Source organism: Lepisosteus oculatus, chromosome 2 (assembly GCF_040954835.1).
Source record: "Lepisosteus oculatus isolate fLepOcu1 chromosome 2, fLepOcu1.hap2, whole genome shotgun sequence".
Classification (NCBI taxonomy): domain Eukaryota; kingdom Metazoa; phylum Chordata; class Actinopteri; order Semionotiformes; family Lepisosteidae; genus Lepisosteus; species Lepisosteus oculatus.
The window spans coordinates 12,049,266-12,074,782 of NC_090697.1; the positions used below are offsets into that span (position 1 = coordinate 12,049,266).

The window sequence follows — 25,517 nt, forward strand, 5'->3', positions numbered from 1 at the left end:
GAAGCTAGGAATATCCTTGTTCTCATGTTTACTGGGCTTATGTTCCTCTTTCACTCTGATTAAACCTCACTTGGTAAGCAAAGCAGAGCTTATTTGGGTTTTTTTCCTTAGTTTCAGAACTACTTGCCTGTTCTGAGTCAGGAAGTCAACGATGTGGAGAGACGTTCGATCTACCAGTCTGACTGCCAGATGAAGTGCTGTCTCCCCTTGTTCCTGAGAAGAAAACAAGCAAGGAGTGGGATTCATGTCAAAACCAATATATCAGCAGGGATACAAAACAATGTCCTTAATGCAATTGAACCGTACAGTGCAAACAGACTGCCTGCATATAATATTTTACATGATTGCCCTTTTGCATCAAAAGAGTTCCTAAAGAAAAGTCTGAAGAACACTTTCTTGTGCTAACAATACGGCTGTAAAATGTATCCATTATCTAAAAGAAACAGATAAATATAAATCATTTTTAAACTGTAGCCCATAATTTTCCTCGTTATTATTATAGATGTATTTAGTCCTCGAATTCTGCTCTTCTGCTTTGCTATTAAAAATGCAATTGCATAAAACGCACACGGGTATAGATGCACTTAATCATGTCAAATCAAATTATTTTTATAATGTTCTAGTACATTAATAACAGACTAGGATTTTACTGCTTAAACAAAATAAAATCGAATCATAAAAGAATGGGAAGTTTTTTTTTTAATTGAATGCACTTTTCCCCTTTCAAGCCTCAATTTATATAGCTGCGCAATCTGACTCAGAACTAAATAAACTACATGAAAGGGAAATGGTACACAATATGAATTGAGCACAACTGCTCTATTTTTTTTTATATAATAAAAGTCGTCTAATGACACCCTATATTTAGAGCATAAAGTAAAGTGGTGTGAGTTTCCAATTGATCACAATTAAAATGTTTAAATATCCAGGTCTTTATGGAATATTAAAAGGTTACCAATGAAACCAATCTGATATCATTTGCTCTGTTGTCAAATTCAAGGAAACCGGTGTTGTAGCTTTTCAAATGTTTTTATTTCCAAATGTTTAAACGGAGAACGACTGATTCCGAGTTTTAATTTTGTTCAAGATAACTTCCAGGTTTAAAATTGCTCCCTCACAGCACGGGGGCCCTGGTTTCAACTCCTGGGGTGCTATCTGTGTGGCTGAATATCCTACCTGTGTTCCTGTAGGTTTCCTCCCACAGTACTAAAATATACTAGTAGGTTAGTTGGCTTCTGCGAGAATTGGCCCTGGTGTGAGTGTGAACGTGTTTGTGTTTGCCTGGCGAAGGGCTTATCCGGCCTTGTGCGCAATGCTTCATGGGATTGGCTCTAGGCCACTGTGACCCTGAACTGGATAAAGCAGTTATTGAAAGTGATGTAAGCTGACGTTCCAGTTTCTGTGCTGTTTTTGAGTGTTACCGATGACAGGACTCAATACACTTACAGTACATTAATAACTAGTTGCTGAAGAACATAAAAAGATTACAAAGGAGAAGAGGCCCTGCTAACTCATTTGGTAGTCAGTAGCTACTCGATCCAAAGATCTCATCCAGTCGTTTCCTGAAAGAAGTCGCGGCGGTCGACTTCCACAAAATGGCTGGGTAGCTTGTTCTGTAACTCTTTAGAAACAAAGTGACATCTCTGGAGACATATAGCCGACCGACCAAGATGTCCACAAAACGCAGGGGCATTCAAAACCCGATAGAACTCATGTTGAAGTCCACCGTCCTTCAGCGAAGAGAATTTACAACCTAACAGGGTGGGTTTCACCTCCTCCCTCAGAGCAAGAGATGAGGACTGAGCTGGGTGCCGTTTCCTCTCTCTACAGCCGACACGCAGAGCTGTTCCTCCCACAGCCTTGAGGCCGAGGAGCCTCTGGGAGCTGTGAAAGGCCATCTTAGCGACAGCAGGGCTTACGTGTCCATTTGCCAGTGGAATCGGCTCCATCAAGTCCACACCTTCAGCGTAGACCTGGACCAAAGCGAAAACGTCTCTGGCCTTCACGGCTTCACACAGGCTGTGCAGCTTCGCAGCGTTGTCGGCACACTTCTTGCGGGCAAACCTCCTTTCTGTGTACTTGGCGGTGATGTAGTCCTTCCGGGCCTGCCTGGAAGGGAGATCGGGGAGATTTAAATAAATAATAATAATAATAATAATAATAATAATAATTACCATGGCAATGGTAAAATCCACCCACACTCACAGGGCGTCTCATGTTCATTTGCAATTGACATTTAATTTGAGGTTTTTCCACTCGGACCTTGAACACGAAATGTATTCGGTGGCTTAAAGGTGACAGAAGTGAACAGAAGCTGCCCCCCCCCCCCAAACAAGGCCAGAGTGTCATTGAACTCATCCGGTATTTCACTGCTGATGAGTGTGACCTCCTCTTTATCGGACCCGAGCTGCTCCTCTTGCCTCCCAGTGGGAGACCTCCCACTTACATGTCGCTCGAGGGCGTGGGTTTGACGGTCTCCTCCACGGGCAGGCTGGCCTCCATGATCTCGTTGAAACCAGCGTTCCCAATGTTCTTGGCCAGCTGCACAAATGCAGAAACACGTCAGCCCTTAACTACCGGAAGCTGCCGAGATGACGCAGCGAACGGCAACAAGAAGAGGAAAAACATGATTTCAAAAGGTATTTTAATTTCAAAAAGGAAACCTGCTGTGTCCGATTTTAATATTTTTCAAGGCCTGACTAAATTTACAGTTGTATTCTGTGCACACCTGGATCTTTTGTTTTATTGTACAGTCCCTTGAGACAATGTGCCTTGAAAGGCTGTATACAGTACACACATGTATTAGTACCAACAGCAGAGCTTGGCACCCACATAGAACCGAATTAGATTTCTTCATTAACGAAACCCTCTCTCACCTCTCTGCGCCCGAGTCGGCAGTGGAAACGAGGATGAACCGGCCTGAATGAGCCACTCTGACATTTTATGTTATGTTTGTACTGCAACATCTGCATGCAGAGTCATGTCCTGCATAATCGAATTAATTTAATCCCGTACTGGAACCGTGAACTAAATTCCGACCGCGTTCTGATAAGGAATGACAGAAAGTCCGGACTTGTGTGCAGAGCACTCATATGGCTGTAATTCACTGAATCAAATCACCGGAATCCCCAAGTCACTGTACTATGCTAAAAAAAAACCATTGTGCCCTACACACCTACCCCCATTTCTCTGTCAAGTCTCAAACATGAAAAACAATGCGCATAAACAATGAGGCCAAGAGTTTCGGGCCAAGAGTTTAAGCATAAAACTTTGTTACTTTGTTACTGGTTTTGCGACGTGCTGTACAGAAGTGCACCTGCTGCTCATTACCAAGAGCTCAGATGTTCCCAAGACATCGAGGGTGAGAGACTGGATTCTGGAATAGTGGACACCCAGCTCCCTGTGAATTCCGGAACATTCAATACACGTCAGGATCCCCAGGTTTGTGGACAGCCATGTGGGATCTGGGAAGACACATTGGGAAATGTGAGACAGAGCTAAACGGGAGGAAGGTTAACACACGTCTTCCTGTTGCATGAGGAGAGCTGTTTATGAAGCGATCTAAATTTCACCTCGGTTTAGGCAGGGGGGGGGGGTTATCTACTTGAGCTTCTACACACAAGCTTGTTTCATCTATGATGTGTTAAATCTCTCGCGGAGAGTAGATGAGCCGTGACCACACCGTCTCCCCAATAAATAATTCAGTGCATCTACAGCTGTTACATAAACCCCGGATAAAAATAGCGAGTGACTTTCTGAAAGCGCGTGATAGCTGAGTCCGACCAAAAAAAAATGGAGAAATTTCTATGCGGGCCTACCCTATCCACACAGAGAGAGGACGATTTAAGATTCAAAACTTTTTTTTTTCTTTTGCAAGTTTTTTTTTAAATCTGCAAAGCAAACAAATGCAATCTGAAAGTTGCTCAAGCAGATTTTTTTTTGCATTTACTGCTTCTTCAGAAGCTTTGCAGTAGCTCACACGTCAGTATTAGTTATTATTATCAGTATTAGTTATTAATGAATACTTATAGTAGTGAACAGTTTTTAGGCTACAGGCCCTTTACGTCTGTTACAGTGTGTTTCCAGTGCAAGCGTCCAGCTTGCTGCACTTTCTAGAGTCTTGCTTTTTTTTGGGGGGGTGTACTGTAAGTCACACTGTTCCACCCCCCCTCCCCTGCTCACTCACTGGGGGCTCCGCAGTCACAGCAGACGTCGTTCCCCGTCATCCTCTTCACCTCCGCCAGGATGGATTTGGTCAGCTCCTGGACGATGTTGTTCTCCCCCACGTGCTGGTCGCCCTTGAACGCGTTGTTCAGCGCCTCCTCCTTACTGTTCTGCAGCACGGATATCCATCTGAAACCAGAGCAGGCGGGGCGTCTCTACTAGCACGCGGGCAGAGAAACTCCGCGGGGCGCAGGTGGTCCCAGCGATGACGGGCGATGCCACAGAACGGGCCTGCCAGACCCGGTACACGGTGCGTTCGGATTCGGCTACGGGTGCATCGGGTCTGCAGGGGCGCCTCACTTACATCTGACATTCCGGCTCGTCTTCTGCTTGGAAGTGATACGTTCTGTCATCTGTGGGAAGAGAGGAAGGACAGAGGTAAGGAGAGGATGTCTAGAAAGAACGGGAATAACAAACAGTCTGAATGAGAACACTTCGCGTACAGTACAGGAGGCATCTGCATTCCTGCTGCTACTGCTGTGAGCTCTCTATATAAACAGGCTGATTGCATTTAATACTGAATTGGGTTTTTCTTTCCTTCATGTCTCAGGACTAAATAAAAACTGTGAACAAACTTAAAAACAAGTCTGCCCATTTTTTATGGCTTTTCCCTCCATCAACAAGGAAGGGTAAACAATGTGGCCCTGTCTCTTGTCAAAGCACTGCTGCTGCGACCATGCATTTATGAGCTCTCTGTTCTGCTTTATGTCCGTGAATTCAGAAGAATATTTGTTTTTTTAACAGAGAACCACTTAGCGACGGACTCGTGAAAATACAGGATGAGGGAGGGCTGTTGTAGACTTTGGCTCTCTTAAATTTGAGAGAGAATCTTGAGAAGAGCCTGTTGTCAAAATCCCACACTTTAAGATTTCTTTGCCGGGTGGACTATACTGAGGAACACACGACAAAAACAACAACAAAAAAAGAATTTAGCAAGAGTGAAAGCAGACTCACTCAAGACATCTGTCTGAAAAAAGATTTCTAAAAGCATCCGTTTGAACCAAAGTTCCTTGGACACACGGATTATGGATACTGTATAAAATAATTATTTTTTAAAAAAGGATGATCTTATACAATGAGAAACAAATTTGAAGTGAAAAATTTACAAATCTTTACCGGGTTTGCTCCATTGATTTAGTGAATTTAGACAGCTTAAGGCAAGGTATCCTCAGCCCAAAAGGCGAACATCTTCAAGCAGTGTGACACACAGGTAGATCTGTGGGAGGTGCTCTGGGCATTTCTTGCACCGCTGAGCAACTTCCTAAGGATTCCTGCATCGTTCACAAAGCAAACCTGAAGCACAGGAGGTCTGGGGTTTCAGGCAGAAAGCTACATCAACCTACGTGATATGAGATCGAAGCTTTTCTTCTCATCCGGGCTGCGTTTCACTTGACAGGTTAAGAGGTTGAGCTTCGCTGGTGGTCTGTTAGCCTGGGTGAAAGAAGCACAAATAAGTATATGAAGAGACTACAGAGAAAAACGGCATGCAAAGTTTCCCCACCGCCGCAGGAAGTTAGATAAAGCGCTCATTCTTAGCTGGCAGCGTGGCGGCATGGAAAACAGCAGTAGGGGGTTAACTGATAAACAGGCAAATCCGTGTTTAAATAGTAAAAATCAACAAAACTGATATATCCTTCAGAGTTACACTGGCACTGTCCGTCTCCCCGCTCAAGAGTCAGCTTGAGAAGAAATTACAATGCAGAAAGCATCATTTCAAGAACATACAGTTTATATTTGTTCCCATCAAGAGGGACAGAAAATATGACATATTCAAACTCAGAGAAAATGTCAGTGGCCGTTTAGCCAGAATTTGTGGCTAATTCCCAGTCGAAAAAAAAAAACACCCAGCCAGGTGACTAATTCCAAAACGAAATAACTACCACTCCTTCCTGTCTCGCTGCACAGTCCCACAGCACGGGGAACGCAGAAACACAGCTCTAATGGAAGTACATGGGCTCTGTTCTCTCTGCAAAAAGGGAGGTAACAGGCAGCTGAGAGCAATGTGAACAAGTCGCAGATGAATCTCGAGCATGAGAGGGAAATTCAGCCATACCCAAGGAAAAAAAATCTAACCGGTCAAAATCAGGTTTAAACTATTTGGGAAGCACAAAAGTGTTTAATTCTCCAATTGCAGTCACCTGGAGGCAAGAACCACTAAAAACACATCTAGACTAGCGGACTGGCTTTCCTGTAGATCCCGAACCGGATTCGTCGGTTCTCAAACACGGATCACAACCTTAACTGGGAGAGCTGGAAATGAAGGTTTGCACATTCTCCAAATGATGTACAGTCAAGCTTGCGAGGCTGTTTTCACACCGCAACAGGCAGAGGACTGGAGCGTCCGCAGTCAGGCGGCTACGCCCCTGGAGTCACCCACCAACTCCTGTTTGATATGCCACTCTTCGGCCAGCGGTGTGGATTTGAACCCGCAATCCACGGACCACACAGCCTCACCTTGGCATTTTTACCAATTTGTTCTACTGAAAAGACTGTTTGGCATCCGTCTCATTCTCATGTCTTTTTCTGGTTCTCCCGTGCTTTTTCAGCTGCCGGTTTCCCCTCTCTCCCTCACACCTCAAGAGGGCTCCACAGCCAAAACATTGTGCCTCTTTTCTTTTTGTTTCAGCTTGGGAATGAACCTTTACCCGTTCCTGTACTTCTGCTGACGCCCTGTAACTGAGCCGTTCTAACAGGAGCAGCTGGGGGCTTACCGTGCCATGGGATATGGTCAGGTAACCATTCTTTACTGTGCACTTCCTCTTCTGCCAAACCTTCCTGAGGCTGAAAGACACGAGACACAGCGATGCCGAAATCAGACGCCAAAGGCACCGGATCAGACGGAGGGGGGAAAAAAAAAATTAAACTATCCTTAAATGCTCTAGCCTCTTCTGGCCAGAGTAGTGAGGCGCTCTTCTCTAGATTTTTGCAAATTGGAGCTCGGCTCTAAAGCGGTTGCTTTTGCCCCTGCAAACAGGCGAGTCGCTTCGTAGGAAAACAGGCTCTCAACAGATCGAGCCTGGTCAGATTCGCAGGCTTTCGGGTGCTATGGGCCTTGATTCACAGGCACCTACAGACGCACGCGAGGCGATGCGCCCAGTACGCGAGGAAGCCACGCCTCTACATCACAATTAGCCCCGCGCAGCAAACCCCTCTGAAGAGCAGGAAGAGGAGGCAGACCGTTATCGCAAGCAAAAGAAGGATATTCACCCATCGCTCTTCTTATACAGGTACCCACTGCGTTCGGTGCCGTGCTCCTTGTTCCCCTGTGGCTGGTGCAAACTGTAGGCGGCGCTCTGTCGCACCTGAGAATCCTTCAACAACAGTCCAGCACAAAATTCGATAAGTACCCACAGACACAAGCACTCTCTACACCTTCCTGTCCGGACTGTGCGAAACACTGGAGCACTGGAGGCATTCTGATGGGTCAGGGTCGTTTCGGACAAGGGCTCTAGCTACCAAATGACAAGAATGAAGTACAGTACGTCCAAGAGCTCGAGACTTGACAGGACTTTAATGACTTAACTGTGCCACGGTACTTTTAGGCTTGGTGAATTTAAATTATAAGGGGGAGTGTCATTTAAAAGAAGGCAATCTGGAGTTTCTGTAATTATAAGGAAGATTGTCTTTTCCGTGAAAGTTAAAAATGACCAATGGATTCACTGAACAGCCTGGGTGTACACAGAGTACCTGCTGTTGCAAACCAAATGAAAGAAAAATGAACACAAACACTCCAAAAACCCAGGCAGAGATCTCACGCGTTTTAAGATAGTGTTTAAGTCAATGCTGGCTGTTCAAGAAGTAAAACCCAGAGACCATCTAAAGCAGATGCACAGTTTAAGCCTGAAGCAATGTTTCCAAAAGGTTATTTGGATTACAGGGATACAGACATAACGGGGAAAAGCATTTGCCAAGAACACAAATACACTTACTCTCCTGGACTTCGTTCGCAAAGGGGGAATGCATTTAAAGGGAAAAGAAAACACTCTTCAGATACAGTGACGACACAGCACATTTGGTGTTGACTGCATTTCAATAATGCTACCTTTTCAAAAGGTTCTCCAGGGAAAATACTGCAATACTCTCTTTTTATGGCTTGCCTCCTCCAGTTTTAATGGCTGCTGATTTCTTAAATACTGAGAATACATGACCCCTTTAATTGATTCATTTGATTGATTAAACCTTTTTGACCTGTTTCTGCTTTTACTCTTTGGTTTAAACAATATACTGTTCAAGGTGGTCCATTCTCACAATCCTTACCAAAACAAACTCTGTTCGGGTTCGTCTTAGCTTTTAATAAGTGTTTGATTCCTTACTTTGGTCTAAATCACACCGAATAGTTAACCAATAAATAAGAAGTTCCACTTTTAAAGGGCTGCAAATTTTTAAAAAAAAAAGATCTTGAAAGCAATTAGAGATCACTTAGTCTCAGTAATTAAGAGACTGGCAGGCACAAACGCCAGAAAACACAAGATTTCTCTAGGACCCTGGTTAAAGAAACACTTCTTCGCTTCACTCTGCTGGAATACTATGGCAAACCTTCGTAAGGGTACTCCACTAGCTTCTGTACTAAGGACAAAAACTAAACCAAAATCTTTGTTTCGACACCCTTAATCAGACACAAAATAACTTTGTGCTTTGACATCCACATTAAAATTGCACAGAAAAAAATTGAAAACGCAGATTTAAAATGAACTGCTCATGCAGGGGGGCGTGATTAACATAATATACAGAGGACTTTATAAGCCCTTGGGATATAATATACATAAGGGGGATTGTTGTTCTTTCACCTTCATTCTTCGTCTAAAAATGATGCTGATAGAAGAACAAAACTCGGGAGGTTAAGAAACCTTTCAGTGGACAGAACCACAGAGCAAAGCAGGGACGAGCGCTCACCTCCTTCTGCTCCACCTGCAGCGACGACTTCAGCATGTCCCTCAGCTGAGTCAGCTGCTTCCTCTCCTCATCCTGGGCCTGCTTGATCTGCGGAGGGGCATGGCAGAGCGATGCCGACACTGTCAGTCAGCGCAGCGCAGTACACCCAGGGACCCGAGGGAGACAAACCTGTCCCCGCAGGGTCTTCCGGTTGGCTTTCTAGCTCAGTTCTCCGGACTGTATTTTTAGTGGGTTTTGGTTTTTTGTCAGCACAAGCGTTCACTCCCAAAGTCCTTCCCGTTTGATTTCTTTTAGGATTAAAAACAGCCGTAAAAGCTGCAGAACCGTGGCTCGTGCTTAACGGCGCACTTCTGGGATTTAAAATAGCAGGCGAAGGATTTGACAAAAATGTAAACCCAGACTCTGGTTTTAAAATTCACTGCCCATGTTTGATTTTCTCAATCCACACCATAAACCCCATCGTTCCTGCAAAATCCCTCTTGGATTCCATCTACTTGTTAAACAAGATTCAGCTTGTCCTAGCTTATTAAGAAACCGGCGTGCCACAAGCACCACTGTAGGAAGTTCGTTTTATAATTTTGCAGTTCTATTGGAGTTAATTTACACTTAGTAAGGTGACTTATTTAGACTTATTGACAAAAGTCAGGATGAAAAAATAGAGGGAAAACCTCAAATTTAAATATAGAGCATACGCAGCAGAAACAGAAAGTAACATTACAAAGAGCTGTGGATGGAGGGAACAATCTTCCCAGATGCTGCTCATAAAATGACTCAATTACATTGCTGTACTAATTAAGCATTATTTTTATGCTGTAATTCTGTACATTGTGTATTATTTTTGCAGTTGCAGTACGATTTTTACTTGCCAACACTGACGTTGCTGTAGTACTAATCCATAACCTTTAGCTTTCCCTGCACGTTTGAGCAACTGTAAGACCGAGGCGATAAACGAAAGAGCATGCACGCACCCAACGAGCTAGAGACATGCGTCTTGCCTTGAGAGGCCAGGCTTCACCCATTCAAAGGGAACTACCGGATCAGCTCACCGTGTGCAGGTCAGTCGCGAGCTTTTCTATCGAAGGCTTGAGGTTCTCCACCGCCTTCAGTCCATCCTGAAAGAAACTGAAGTCACACAGCTCAGCGACACAACGACCCCCGAAGCCCGCCGCGCAGCTCGAACAGGGCCCCCCCGGAGCGATGAGCTTACTTGCACTGAGCATGGAAATACTTGATCAGGTTCTGGAGCAGGTCCACCCCCTTCTTGATTTTGATCTCGTTCACTTTGAGAAGGTACTGAAAAACAGTCGCCAGAAAGAAGCGCCTTTATTTTCTCTTGAAGCTCGGCTGCTTGGCTCAAAGTCACATCAACTCGCAACCCGGTGGAAGATTTCAGAAAAGACCGTGCTCACCACTAGGCTAAATGCAGAAGCATCAGAACATTTACTCTCGACTACCTATGCTTGAAATGATAGATAGGAATATCAACTGCTCAATATTACACTGATTTTTATCCTCGGGATATTTGGATTATTTTTTAATTTCAACTACCGATTTCTGAGTCTATTTCACGTAAAGGAGTTAATAAAATCAACACTATTCAAATTTCACTGTTTTAAACATGTTTAATGAGCATCTTCCTTCTGTCAGAGCAAGTGAACTGAGAAAAACTAAGGCTGCTGTTGGAAGAGGTGTTAGTGGGGCCAGCACGGGGCGCTCACCCTGCGGTCTGTGTGGGTCCTGATGCCCCAGTATAGTGACAGGGACACTATACTGGTCCTATGAATGAGATATAACGTCCTATGAATGAGACGTAAAACTGAGGTCCTGACTCTCTGTGGTCATTAAAAGTCCCAGAATATTAAAATACGCCCCTGGTCTTTACCACTCATGGCCTCCTAATAATCCCCATCTATGAACTGGCTTCATCACCCTGCTCTCCTCCCCACTGAGAGCTGGTGTGTGGGGAGTGTACTGGCGCACTATAGCTGCCGTCGCATCATCCAGGTGGGGCTGCACACTGGTGGTGGTGGAGGGGATCCCCATTACCTGTGAAGCGCTTTAGAGTGGAGTGTCCAGAAAAGTGCTGTGTAAATCTAAGGATTATTATTCCCAATGGTCAAGAAAGCCGTGCGCGTAGCACATTGTGGGCTCCTCGACCCCCCCCCCCCCCCACCGCGCACACCTCGCACATCTGCAGCTGGAAGAAGCGCCGCTCCTTCTCCATCTCCTCGGCGATCTCCGCCCCGCTGATCTCCGTGCGGATCATTCCGTGCTGCCGGGCGTGCTCCTTCTTCTCCTTCTCGATCTTCGTCCTGTGGGGCGGAGGGGGGGAGAGAGAGAGAGAGAGAGATGGGAGACGGCGGCGGTCAGCCGGACCGCGAGGGGACCGACACCGCACACGCGCGGCGGCCAAACCAGAACGTCTGTGCCGACATATCCCATGCAGCATCATCAGGGAAATCTGGGACATTCCTGGAAGAGCCCGTACTCTCCAGGAGCCCCCAGAAAAATTCGGTATTTTTCCCCACGTTGTAGAGGGATAAAAAAAAAGCAGAACTCCATACCGACATGCACACATCACAGCTCTATTAACCTTCAGTGCAGCTAGTCGTGAAAAAGGTTAATAAGGCTCTTAAAGCAGAGCAGCAGCCCGACTCGCCCAAACCCTTCACAACCTGAATCAATTCCGCGAGGCTTCAAGGCCATTCGCAAACGAGACTCTACCAGTCACAAGCAGCCTCCGTGCATCATATTTAAGTACTAGTTAAAAAAAATCTATAGCCACCACTGCGCATGTCTTGCTTAGCCATTTGAGTGAACTTGAAGAAGGACCTCAACACAACCATGACAGAAGATCACACGCCTCTTTCGGTGTGCAAATTTGTCGTTTTTAGTACCGTGATTCACGTACCAAAACCGTTTCCTTCAAGCAAGTCACTCTGTTTTGTTTTGAAAAACGGTCACTCATGAGTACACAGAAGTACACATTGTTACTAATTGTAATATTCAGCCCATATGCAGTAAATTGTGTTTTCTTCTGTGAAAGTGAATTCATTTCCTTAATCTGATCTTCATATACATTTTCAGCATAAATTAACAGACTGATGAAGGAAACGGAAAATTACCCTTTCAGTAAAGAATGTCCTTTGCAGCTTGTAAAATATATACACAAAGAGCTATAAAATAACTTGCCCAACATTCAACGCAAAAGTACAACAAAATGAATATGTATACTTTACGACACATTAATTTGTTTGGGCAGTCTTACAGTAAGCAACCTGAGAGAGATAGTTTGTAGTGTGTACATATCCCTTACCTTGTCCACTTACCCAGTAAACAAATTAGTACTTTCTGAATCTATTTCACGATTAGGATTAACATGGTCACATACAGTGTTGTCTGTAAGTATTTGGACAGTGACACATTTTTCGTTATTTTGGCTCTGTACTCCAGCACATTGGATGTGAAATGAAACAATGACTATGAGGTTAAAGTGCAGAATGGCAGCTTTAATTTGAGGGTATTGACGTCTATATTGGGTGAACCATATTGGAATCACAGCTCTTTTTATAGAACTCCTATTTTCTCTTTAGAATGTCCACTTTAGTCATCTGAACAAGCTTCTGGCTGAAAAATCCAAGCAACCTTCCCAGAACTGGATACCTGTGTGCAGCTGCCTTTACCAACCCCTTCAGTTACCTGAACATATCGAAACTGGATATGAAACTGGACCACAGCCATGCCGGTCTGTTCCTGATCTCTGATGTTTACTGTGTTCAGGAACAAGTAAAGCTAAAATTCCACTATTTGCTGAAAGATAGAAAGGTGAAACTAAATGTTTTGGCCGTAGAGCCGAGAAGCCTTCACACCTATATAAGGATCTGGTCACCTGCCTGTCGAAAATGGCCCAGGGCCACCAGCAGGGTTGAGAAAAACACATTGTGCTGAAGATACACTGATGAGGAAAGAAAAACTACGTTTGATCAATCCATAATCCTTGCGAGAGCTCCTCCTCAACGTTAATAAATCAGACTTTCCAAGGCTTGTTCTGCTGACACAGAAAACGGTGGCTGGAAAAGGCAGCGATGATTTATGAGTAAAACATCGATCGTGATCAATATCATCATGGGATAAAACAGACAGCAAATAAAAATGCAAAACATTTAGACGTAAGGAGCAAAGTCAGATATCGTGTATAAATCAAGACAATAAAGTGCAAGCTGAACAGGAACTACAAGAGTTGATGTCTTCACTCAGCCCTCTTGCTCATAGTAAGGAAGAGTCTCCGGGGAGGAGTTCACTGACAAAGAACAGATCTTGCTACAGCAAAAAACAAATTAAAATGTTTTTGTAACATACTGTAGTGAGTTAAAAGGGTACTGCAAGGCTATCTTTATATTTCGGGGTCAGAAAGAATCAGCATTGATGGGTGCCTTTCAAAGTTTGAAAGTGAAATGTACACAGTAACTTGTAAAACCTCCCATTTATGTCAAAAAACAGACTAAGTTTCCAGGTATGCGCAGCGCCATGTTCGCTCGGCGATTATAGAACGAGGCAACAAAACTTCCAGTGATGTGAAGCGGCTCTGTTGCACTGTAAACAAGCAGGCTTGTGAAGACATCTCTTTAAATCCAATAAAAATATTGCTCTCAACCTCAAGACAGGTTTGCTGATAATAGAACTTACTTGTTAACTGCTGATCACAATGGGAGCTTTCTGTGCTAAAATACCTGCTGCGCAAACTGCACTTAATTCGCTCGTTCATCACATTACATTACTAATTACAGTGACTAGTGAGCAGGAAGGGCCGCATCACGTTGCTATGCGCCCGAACTCTCTTGCTTGTGGCAACGCTTGGGCTTTGCAACATGGCGATTTACAGTACTTTCACAAAATTCAAGATTTCTAATTTTTTTCCTACAATGTCAATTAATTTGTTTTGTTACCAAGACTCAGTAACTGGCCTGAGAAATTGGGACTGCAGCTCCCTTTCAAAACCAAGAAACCCAGCAATACACACTAGACACTGGTTAGTTTTTCAGCTGCCCCTTCGTTAGACTCACAGAACGAGCATAGTGTTTTTTAGTCTGTAGATGTTTCCTACCAGTCCTGATATTTGCAACACATGTATCATTGGAACAAAATGAAGAGAAGCACAAAGAGGGTCTTACACTTTTGTTTCATAGTCTTTCCAGGCCTTATCAAAAGGCTTTTTCAGATCCTGTAAAAAAAAAAAAAGAACAGTGTTTTAATACATGTCATTTAGCATAGCTTACAATGATTAACAACCCATAAGACATATTAGAATGACAGAATAAAGCAGTGAAAAATTCACCTGGAATTTAAACTAAACATAATAAAGACGTGGAAAGTTCTCCACAGCCGTAAAATAAAATAAATATCTGTTGCTCATTTAAAGCAAAAAAAAAAAAGTCCTCATCTAGAAGACTCAGTTTTGGTCACCATATCACAGAGAAAATATGATATACAGCCTTTCGAAGAACAGCAACAAAAATGATTCCTGGTGTTGGGGAGCTGCCGGACACAGCCGGTGGGAATGAGGTGAAGCTCTTCCATCTTGAGCAAAGGAGACTGACAGGAGATGTGGTGTGCAAAATCCTAAGGGGTGTAGATAGGTTCAACCCAAGGGACTGTGTCACACTCCACACTCCCGTCACCATTGGAAACGCAAGGAGAATTCACCAAGGGCAGAGAAGAGCAGAGGATTCCCAACCGGGTGTTTGAGGCCCAAACTCTGAGCACCTTTAGAAATCGGCTAGACGGAATTTTAGATTCACTCAGTTACTAAACTACCAAACAAACAAAAAGATGACCAAATGACCACCCTCCCCCCCCCATCTCATTTGCAGACTCTTATGAGGTCGGTTTATAATTTCTCCTCGCCAGTGTGAAAAAGGCACAACGGCACAACTTCACTTTGTGCGAGGCTTAAAGAAATGCAGGATGGGGAATTATGATACCACTACTAGTGGTATCAGTGGGTGGTACTGCAATACTACCATGCATAACACAGATGAACTACAAGGGGTTGTGGCAACAGCACAGAGGATTATAGGACGTGATTCAGCATCAATCGGTGAGATCCACAACATCCACTGTCGCAATACAGCCCAATCCATCATTCAGGATCCCAGCCATCCCGGCCACAAACTGCTCTCCCCCTGCAGTCTGGCAAGCAGCACCGCACTGTGAAAGCACCACTAGACTCAAGAACAGCTTCTACCTACTGCAGTGTGCATCCTTAACAGCCAACTCTGCAGTGCCTCATGTTGTTTTTTTCCCCTTTCACTACTACGTATTTATTATTCTGGTTGTATTATTTATGATGTTTGTAATGTACTGTCTACATCGTGTGATGTTGTCTGCTGTACTGTGTGTGTCTCAAGAAATTAGTGTGAATAAGAGTTCCAATGCACACTCAAGCTGGGCAAGCTACTCTTTCACAGCAAAGCAGGCATTGGAGTTACTTGGAAAAATATTTAATTATTCATAGCATATTACAAAACTGTTTGCTGAAGGATGGAGAACAATTTGTCTGTCTCATTAATAAAATAAGGTATTTTATGTTAAGAGGCAATTAACTGAATTTGAATCCATTTTATTCATTTTCATTATATTAAATGTCCACTGTGTCATTTCGATTCTGCTTCGGGAAGAAACAACGTGACCTTCATAGACGGAGTAAAATGGGAATGAACCAGTTTAATCATCAGCACAATGGTATTTCTGGAGTTCTTTTGTCATTTCCACTTTCTTCTTTACAAGCAGAGAAATACAGACCATAAACAGCTCAGCCAATCTCATAGTTTAAACACTAACACACGTACAGGAAGAAATCATGATCAATCCATTGAAGCACAGTTGTATTTCCATGTTGTGCTTGGTTGTGGCATCAGACACATTCCAAGTCAAGCGACAGCTCCAAGTCAAGTGTCTGCTCGTTTCAAAATGACATGGCTCTGGACTTCCATCTCTGGAACTAATAGCACCCTCTGTAACAAGCTTCTGCTCCTTGCAAGCTTTGGTCCGGCATCGACAGCGGTTTTAGGTCAATACCTCCGGAGTGAGAGGCACAGGGACGTCTTCCCTAACTGTGGTGAGGCTTAAAGGCTGAGGATGAGAAGCCAATTTCGTACGGGTCGTGGGAAGGGAAAAATATGAATATAAGCTTTTCCTTCCTAACGAAATCGGGCACTACGCCTCTGTCCGAAGGTCAGAGGCGAGGTTCTGTGCCGAGCTCTGAAGTAGCTGCGTGAGCGTCTTTTATAGCCCTCCCTCAGGTCGATCGTCTTTGACGCAGGATTCCCCCCCCGGGTATCAGCGCTCCGGGGTCTGAGCGCAGCGCCTGGGCCTCATGAGTGCTCCACTGGTGACTAGCAAATCTTCAGGTGAAGACTAGTGACCTTGTAATCGCCGAGCTCGGCTCAATGATGGACAGCCTTCCCAATTCCCTTCCCTTAATTAAACTGGCGGAAATCGCTCCTGTGGAGTGACACCGAGTTCTGCCCTTGGGATGAGAGGTCATGGCTCGTTGGCCAATAACGATGCCACGGCACTGTGTGTAAGAGAAGGGGTGTTAAAACCTTGTGTCCTGGTGAACATTAGGGCTGAAAAACACCTGGCCTTCCTAAAGTTCTCCCTTAACTTTCGTCAAGCTCTGACTCTCCTGTCCTGGGGCTCTTGCTCCTGTCCTGGCATGTGTGAATTTTAAACGCCTGCTGATGTGAACAGACATTTCCTCTTGTGCGTTTGTTCGGGACGTCTGAAGAATAGCTGAAAGGCGGGATGAGACCATGAGGAATAGCCACTGAGCCAGGTCTGGAATGGTCACCCCATTCGTGGAAAGAAAATAGGGTTTACCATAGCTGGACTCGGACTATAAACCCTGTGGAACACAGAGGAAAATGCATCTCATGTGCGTCTTCTCCCCGTGTGACACGGCCGTTTCCAGTGCAATTCAACTCATCGCAAGCCCTTCACCGAACCGAGCTGCGACTCCTCGCAGCGCTACGTCTTCACCTGGCGAAGCAACTAGTCCCCTCCCCCCAGCTACCCGGGGGCTCGCCGCCTCACTCCCCCCCCTGGAGGGCGCTGCGTTTCAGAGGAGAACGAGCGGGTTCTGCTTCCGATATGTGAAGCGCTTCGGCGGGGGGTGAGAAGCGCTCCACAGACGCACATAACGGTGAATGATCCTGCAGTGTGCACGGCGCCCCAAGAGTCACTTTCTGAAGAACTTTTCAGGCCCCCCCCTTTTTTCTCCCCCTCCCGTGTTTGAAACGGTGCGGAAAGAGAGGTACGTCACTGCCACAGCACCGTATCGGACCACAGGCAAGAGCTGCTCGTGTTCCCCTCACCCCCGCCTTGCAGCGCTCTGCCCTAACACGGGGCAAAGCAGACGCGTCGCCTTTATCGGAAAGGAGGTCCGTGCCGTGCCGTGGGGAAGGCATGACTAATCCTTTTTCCGAAACTCCTCCGACATCTCAGGCACTCCGGCGAGGCCCTCTTCCCACTGGGATGAGAATTCAGCGCCTGACCATTTTCAAGCTCACCCCCTTATCTTCTTGTATTCGTTTTTGTTCAAGGGTTCGAATCAACATCAGCATTCCCTCTGGGAATGAGATTTCGGGCACCTCATGTTTGTTTTTAAATAACTCATGACTCATGACTATTTTCACTGTGTCGCAGTTTTGCAGAGGTTCAATACAGCAGCTGACAATGCAGGCGAACTATTAGAGGGTCTGGTGGGTTTTTAGGAATTAACATCGTACTCCATTTAAGAAATTAAAACAAAAATCTGTGAGGTGGGAAATGGTGTCAGTATTGCATGGTTAGTCAAGTGACATGTGGCCCAGTTTCCTCGATTTTAACAACTGGGCCAACCATGATACGTACACAGTGTCCTGAAAAACAAATAACTGGAACAGAGTGATAACTACAGTATAAAATACATGCGTCAGGTATCGTCTGCTTATCAACTGGGCTCTCTGAAGCTGTCGAGTAACAGAGAGAAAACGGAAGGGCTCTCACTCTGGACGACGAGCAAAGCCCATAAGGAAAGAGCAGAAAATAACCCTCTGTCAACCCCTCGGATGCATTTGCACTCAGAAGCTCTTTTTTCCCCAGCTGCTGCAGTAAGAGCTCATCCAGCCGTGGAATTTACATAAAGAGAGCGAAAGAGCTCATAAATGCGCAAGTGGTTTCTAAAAATAAAGCTGTCCGGGCAGGGCTCTGTGCGGCACATGTTCTAGAAACAGTAACTCTCGCTGCCGAAACCTAACGAGAACTGAATCGGCGAGCTTGTCCTCCTTCCTATTACACAGTTCACAGAGCACTAGCTGGATTAGCTCTCCGAGTCACTCAGCTGCTACAGATGTGGTTTCATGCACTGCACTCAGGCTCTGGCAAGACCACAGCTCACCACATGAGTCTGCGGAAAAACAGATCAGCTTCTTTTCCTCATGACAACAGGCTAAAAGGTTCAGTAAGATTCAGTAGTGGCAAAGTGGTGTAGGTGAAGCAGCTTTCAGGTCCTGGTCTTTAATGATGAATAATAACCTACTTTATATAGTTCCTTTCATAGCACATCAGTTCTTTATTTACAGCATTTCCATTGCTTTCATCTTAAAAAAATACCCATTTAAAATGTCTATTGCTGTCGGAGTTCACTGCTACTAGGCCTTTGATGGAAAGTTTTTTTTTTTGCTACAGCTTTATTGGCGGCAATCTAAACTGATATTGGTATACACAGAAAGGTATTTTTTGATGTACTGTGTATAAAAATGTTTTTGCACAAGAGGAAGACTATGCATTTTACAAAACGGAAAGACGGATCCCGTCGTCTGCTCTCCCGTCTCAGAGGAGAACCATGGCTGGTCAGTACCGAGGTGGATGACCTCCAAGGAAAGCCAACAGGCTGGCGTTAGTGGTGTGGGGGGACCAGCAGGTGGCGCTCTTCCTGGATCAGAACTCGCTGAGAATCAGAACAGCAGTGAGTTCTGAAAATGAAAACTGCACAGAAAATGCAAAATGTAACGTCTTTTACTGTCATCCATTTTCTATCATGCATTAGAACATTATGCTTATCTTCTATTGAGAGCAAGAATGCCATTCATTAAACCCAAAGAGCGTAAATGTCTTAAAGACAAGAAGTCAGACATAAAGAGAAGAATTTGATCGAAGTCTAAAACAACGGTAAATTGAAAGGCATAGTTTCTAGAGCAATGATTTCCTCAAATAACTAAACGGAAGACTGTTTCCTCATTTCTTCCATCTTTTGAACTGGATCTAAACCATTGCCTGAATATGGTGGCAGGCTGGGGCATTCAGCCAATCACGGGCCACTTCCTGGGGAACCCGACCACAGCCAGCTAGTGACGTGACCCAGGATCGAACCCGTGTCGCCTGCATCACCGAGCTCAGCACGAGAGTGGATTAGGCACCTGTGCCACACCAGCCACTCAGGGAACCTCCAGAAACAAACTTGAGAACTAACCAAGCGGGTCTGTTGAGTTCTGATTTATATTTTCCCAGGGACACCTCAAACCACCTGATAAGACTTGCGATGCGCGTTTGACAGGGAGCTCGAGAATTGCTTGCATCTGGAACTGTTCCCAGCCGGTTTGTTCAGCCCTGGCACGAAACAGCTTTAAATACCTCAGCGTGGGTGGAAAGCAGCCTGCGTATCGTAATAGGGCACTGGGGTTCAAACAAAATGGAGACTGGGGTTCAAACAAAATGGAGCTCCTTGCCTGAAGCACATTTCCCACAATGCTGTGGGGCATGAGCTGCAGCCCTTGGACACCTGACCAGCAGAGAGAAGACAAGATGGTCAGATGTTGATTTAAAAATACAGTAGGACACTATTCTACCTAGTAGCCTATTAGCACCTGCTTTCCTGTAACTGTACATAGACGAGTTTATTGATGTTCTTATTTTTCGTTCTCAGTACAGCTCATTGACATTTCCCTGCAGACTACAGCATCAAGACCCAAAGCCCCTACTCTGCAGACACAAGTCACAGGGGGCTTTAAAGAAAGACGCTGGCACAACTCACATAAACGATAACGCCCCTGGACCGCAAACAGAAGGCCCTCATCTAAGTAGCCCTAAAAACATTTGCTGGTTTCATCGACAAGTGACGGTTTCACTGGGGGGGGGGAATCACCCCGGGCAAGCTCTCCGGTTGCATATTCTCTCGCAGCAAATAACTTCCCTTTTGCATCCACGGTCACGAAGATTTTTCTTATAGAGCCTGTCGCTATGGAACGGGGGTAAATCATGCACGTCTCCGAGGGGCTATGACTGACCCCGCTCGCTGTGAAAGGGACTGACGGCTCTTTGACACAGACCGTCTTGCTGGGGAGCCGGCATTCGTGTGTCCAGACACAAGCACATAGGGCGATTGTGAATTCTTTCCCTCTCTGTTACTGGCGGCAGGAAACACACAGCTGTTAAAAAGCAGAAGCCACTTACGAAGAGTACCAACGGCCACGTAACTAGAGCCAAAGAAAAGAAATTCCCAAGACAAAAAAAAGAGAATGATCAAGCTTATTTAAGAAGAACTGCTGAAAATGACACCAGTGTCATGCCCGTTTTTCAGACAACATTGCATACAGCTGCTTTTAACCTAAGCCTAATAGCGGTTCAACACACTTTTCCAGGATGTAGTCAAGGTAATGATTCATTTCAGGGATAAAAAGAAAGAGGGGGGAAAAAAAAAGACAGCTGTCACGGTATCACCAGTGAAAAGCTCGCCTGAGATAATTGCCGTTTGCTTCTCAGAGCCCTGCTTTTCAACAGCAGACAGCCCAGGGCTGCAGCTCTGAAGGTTGCTGCTAAGAGCGCGTTGTTCGTTTTCAAGGTGACCACCCAGAAAAGCAGGACAGACACACCGGACTGTGGTCTTATTTAAAAGTGTCTGGCAGCCTTCTCAGCAAATCAAGTCTGGCTCGTAGCACCTTGGGCTATTACAAAAATTACAAACACCTGCTAAAGGTGGGTGCTGTCAAAAATGCTGATTTGTTTTAGCATGTACTGACCGAAATTGAATTCAAAAACTGGCTACTTCAACCCTTAACTACTGCACTAACAGCATCCTATCCTAAGACAAGTCAAAGGAAAATTTGCCTTGAAAATCATCTGGGCTTTTGCGTGTTTTTAGTAGAAAGATCCTCTCCAATTAAAAAGCCCTATTTGTCTTGTCTGGTGGGCCCTGTCTCCGTGTCAATAGTGCTTTAAGGATTCTGAATACTGACATTTCCTAGGTTTAATTTGATTTTATACCACTTAGACTAGTCTATACTCATCCTTCCATACTGTGTAAAGATCCCCTGGGCCATACATATTTGCATTCTGGCTGCCTGGAAGTGCCGGAGAGAAGCCTTGGGCTTTCAGGTAATCAGATTTCCCTCAGCCAACACAGGAAACTTAGGCAGGTTAAGGAGAACGCAGCTCTCTGGCTTTGCATTACTGAATGATTACTGATCCACAGTGCAACCACAAAAATGCAGGAATTTGTAATAACTTCTTTGTGCATTATACAAGCCACATTACAAGAGAAGCAGGGTACAGGGCTACGTTAACGCACTCAAATAACACCAGCAACTATATCACCCTGCAGCGCACAACTGACAACCCAGGTGTGAGCCTGGTCAGTACCTGGATGGGAGACTCCTAGTAAAAACTGAGGTTGCTGCTGGAAGTGGTGTTAGTGGGACCAGTAGGGGGTGCCCACCCTGCAGTCTGTGTGGGTCCTAATGCCCCAGTATAGTGACGGGGACACTATACTGTAAAAGGGTGCTGTCCTTCAGATGAGACGTAAAACCAAGGTCCTGACTCTCTGTGGTCATTAGAAATCCCAAAAAGTGAAACTGTTAAAAGAATAGGGGTGTTACCCTAGTGTCCTGGCTAAATTTCCCCCTGGCCTTTACCAATCATGGCCTCCTAATTTATCCCCATCTTTGAACTGGCTTCATCACTCTGCTCTCCTCCCCACTGAGAGCTGGTGTGTGGGGAGTGTACTGGTGCACTATGGCTGCCATCGCATCATCCAGGTGGGGCTGCACACTGGTGGTGGTGGAGGGGAGTCCCCATGACCTGTAAAACGCTTTGAGTGGAGTGTCCAGAAAGCGCTATATAAGTGTAAGGATTATTATTACCTTGAAGGCTCTCTCTTGAGACCAGTTACAATTTACAAGACCAGCCTATGGAAGAATGAAGGTGAGGGACAGGATGTGACAGAAAAGAAGAATTTTACACAGTGAGAATTAATAGTGGTCAGTCAGAAAAGGGTATTTAGACTATGAATCTCCTGAGGTCTCATCAGGTTTGGCCTTTTGTCTTTACAAGGCCTGACAGCCAGCACCTTTTCCAGCGATCTTAAGACAAGCCTGAGCTCAGCCTACATGCAGGAGCTCATTAAGGCCATCGGGGGTCACTAGGTCACAGAGGGATCAATGCTCTTCATTGACATCTATGTGTATTTCAATGGCCATAAATCAGCCCTCAAACACCGCAATGCACAGAAGTTCACCCCGTCTTCGTACACAACAAATGGGAAAACTGCTGATGTGTTTTTAAAAGATAAACGGCCGTTTCAGCTTCACGTCTGAAGTGTTTTGTTGATTTTGCCTTTAATGCATTCACCTCACTGGTTTTTTGCAGGGGTGCAAATAAGCAGCCATAATCTTTGCCGTGTTCTCATTCTGATCACACTTTTACTAGAAATCTTATGTGAAATCCATCTTTATTAAAAACAACTTTTAAAAACATTTAATTACATTTAAAACAGTGTTTTTCAGTGAGTTCATTTCTACTCGGCCTTAAATGGAACATTTATTTGCTGCAGCTTGTTCAAGGCAACTTAAACAGATATTGATACATATATAAATGTATATTTTGATTAATATAAAACACTAATATCTTGCTAACAAACTATATTTGACAAGACTGAAGCACTGACACCCTCTAGTTTGATCTCTTCACACCTTAGAAGTTAACCACAGCTGGACCTGGTTAGGATTGGGGTAGGAGACCTTCCAAGGAAAAATAATGTTGGTGGACCAGTAGGAGGCGCTCTACCTATCTCTGGATCAGAACTGAATCTAAACCACTGCTCCAGTATGGTGACAGGGCTGGATACCATCCAGAGAACATTCCTGAGCCAAACACCAGAGGACTGGGTTTCCCTATCCTGGACCCAGATAACCACACACACACACCCATTTCAGCCCAGCTTAAAAACTACTCAGCGTCTGGACCGGAACGTTTGTGCATCTTCTTTCTACCCAAAAGTTGGGAATTTTATGTCCCTTCCAAAATGCAATAGTTAAAAGGCAACCCGTTAAAGAGAGAGCTGGAAATGGTCACAGAGTTCAAATGAATCCTATTTTTAAGTCAGCTAAGGGTTCGACTGTGTAGCTGAGCTGGGCTGAAACCAAAACCAGCAGGTGTGCGGGCCTCCACAGCCAGGACAAAACACATCTGTGAGCCAGTGGCCAAGAACAGTAACAGGGCAGGACATTAAAGATCCTAAGCCACGCATTTCACTTAGCCGACGCAGGGAAGTCAAATCAACACAAGCAACTCTCAGGTGTTGCATTAAAGACACAACTCACATTATAAGAGAAACAAGGTACATGGTTACAGGAAGTCATGGAGACCGGTCACAACTGACAATCAGGTGTCAAGCACTGCAGGAAAGATGGTTGCTAGGAGAAGGGCTGCTAAGCTCCTTGCCATGGCAACGTTACTGTATGGTTTGTTTTTTTGCATAGCCTGGCCTTTCTATATTTTCGCCTCCATTTGGCTGGTGACAGTTTCTCACTTCTACACCCGACGAGCTGTGTCTTGGGGATCCTGGTACAGAGTGATTTGTGGGAGCCATTAGGGTGGGGGCCCACACTTCTGTGGTGGATAAAGTGGGTCTCCATTCATATGTAGAGCACTCGGAGCTCCTTCGGAATGAGCAGCTCTACACAAAACCCAAGGACATTCTGTAGACACACCTGTGCTTGTTTATCAATGAAACCTGACGTTTATTAAGAACATCTGGTATTCCCACATGCTTTAAAGAAAATAGCTCAATCTCTCGGCTAACTTCCTCAGTGTCAATAAATCTCTTAGCAGTCCGATTGTCTGTGACGACATTTAAAAACGGGCACTTGATCGGTCGTCAGTCGCACCTAGCCCTGACAGGTCTTTCAGTTCAGCCAGACTTCACGTATTTGAGTTTTGTGAGAAAGTGACTGCGGCAGAACAGCACCTGACTTTCAACCAGTCAAGAGCAGGAGCACCGTGGGTTCAGAAGGATGTCTGCGATTACTCACCCCTTTTACTCCTTTCAGGTCTCCCTTCAGCAGACTGTCCAGTGGAAAGGTGATGATGTTGTTCATGTTCTGAAACTTTGGAGAAAAAAAATAAAGCGTTAACGACTGACGATGGAGATAAGAGAGTTTCATGTAACAACCCCTTGTAGGTGTTATTCATATCTGTCCTGGGTGTGACTGTGGCCCAGTGCTCTTTTCATTACACACTATTTTCATTCACAAAAGGTTCCTGCACATTGCGGATTCAAAAGCTCTTCATCTCAACTCAACTTTATTGTCATTAAGCTTACACAGGTGCATAGTATAATGAAAAGTGTTTCTCATTAGTCGCTCAGGTGCAGTATATAAATAGGACAGAAGATAAGACAACAGACAGTAACACAATAGCAATAACAGTAACATGTAATAACATAACATAAATAACATGTAATCAAGTAATCATGTGGACTGAAGACCACTTCTGAAACGTGTTTAGACTGCTAGAGTTTTTTAAATTCAGTGGTCAGTATGCGCTAACAGGGACAGCAGACGCAGTGAAAAGATGTCGAAACAGCCTACATTTGTGGACCAGCACGTCTGCCAACTAATGAACAAAATCTGTATGAGGCTGGGTGAGGGATACTGACACTGGGATCTCAGACCCTCTCCCTCCTGCTAGGATCTCCAAGAGAAGGCAGGACTACTAAGGAGCACAAGGATGAATGAATAAGGTGACTGGCTTGCCAGGGGTGCGGGCGATTCTTGAAAAGGGATTCATTCTCCGAAGGCTCACCAGGTTTTTGAAAAGTGCAGTAAGCTCTTTCGTGAACACGGAGAACTTGAGGAAGGCCGATCCCAAATCGGGGTCATCCCTGAAGACGCAGTTCTCCCCAAACCTTTCGAGAGCCTGGGTGTACTGCTCCTCATTCTCCACGTGTGCTGAAAAACAAAAAAAGAGCAGGGGCCCCCGAACATTAAAACAGGCATTTCAAACTAGCACACTAGCCCAAGGCCTTCAGTTCGGTTACAGGTCAGGAAAACCCTGGGTTTTATGTGAGAATTTAGGTGTTGCTG

The 25,517-nt window shown here is 44.9% G+C and overlaps 1 protein-coding gene across 2 annotated transcripts in view; it reads right to left on the minus strand.

Annotated features, from left to right (window-relative positions):
• asap2a (ArfGAP with SH3 domain, ankyrin repeat and PH domain 2a) overlaps window positions 1–25,517 on the minus strand; it is a 102,292-nt gene that overhangs the window by 14,778 nt on the left and 61,997 nt on the right. For both annotated transcript variants that reach the window (XM_069197243.1, XM_069197242.1), the window contains exons 3-18: window positions 25,237–25,382; window positions 24,465–24,539; window positions 14,289–14,338; window positions 11,300–11,429; window positions 10,325–10,410; window positions 10,164–10,239; window positions 9,118–9,204; window positions 7,432–7,535; window positions 6,936–7,005; window positions 5,568–5,655; window positions 4,529–4,577; window positions 4,187–4,353; window positions 3,331–3,464; window positions 2,447–2,541; window positions 1,920–2,109; window positions 128–213 (exon numbers count right to left, since the gene is read on the minus strand). In XM_069197243.1, coding sequence (XP_069053344.1) covers window positions 128–213; window positions 1,920–2,109; window positions 2,447–2,541; window positions 3,331–3,464; window positions 4,187–4,353; window positions 4,529–4,577; window positions 5,568–5,655; window positions 6,936–7,005; window positions 7,432–7,535; window positions 9,118–9,204; window positions 10,164–10,239; window positions 10,325–10,410; window positions 11,300–11,429; window positions 14,289–14,338; window positions 24,465–24,539; window positions 25,237–25,382 — 1,633 coding nt within the window. The remainder of the gene's footprint in view (window positions 1–127; window positions 214–1,919; window positions 2,110–2,446; window positions 2,542–3,330; window positions 3,465–4,186; window positions 4,354–4,528; window positions 4,578–5,567; window positions 5,656–6,935; window positions 7,006–7,431; window positions 7,536–9,117; window positions 9,205–10,163; window positions 10,240–10,324; window positions 10,411–11,299; window positions 11,430–14,288; window positions 14,339–24,464; window positions 24,540–25,236; window positions 25,383–25,517) is intronic.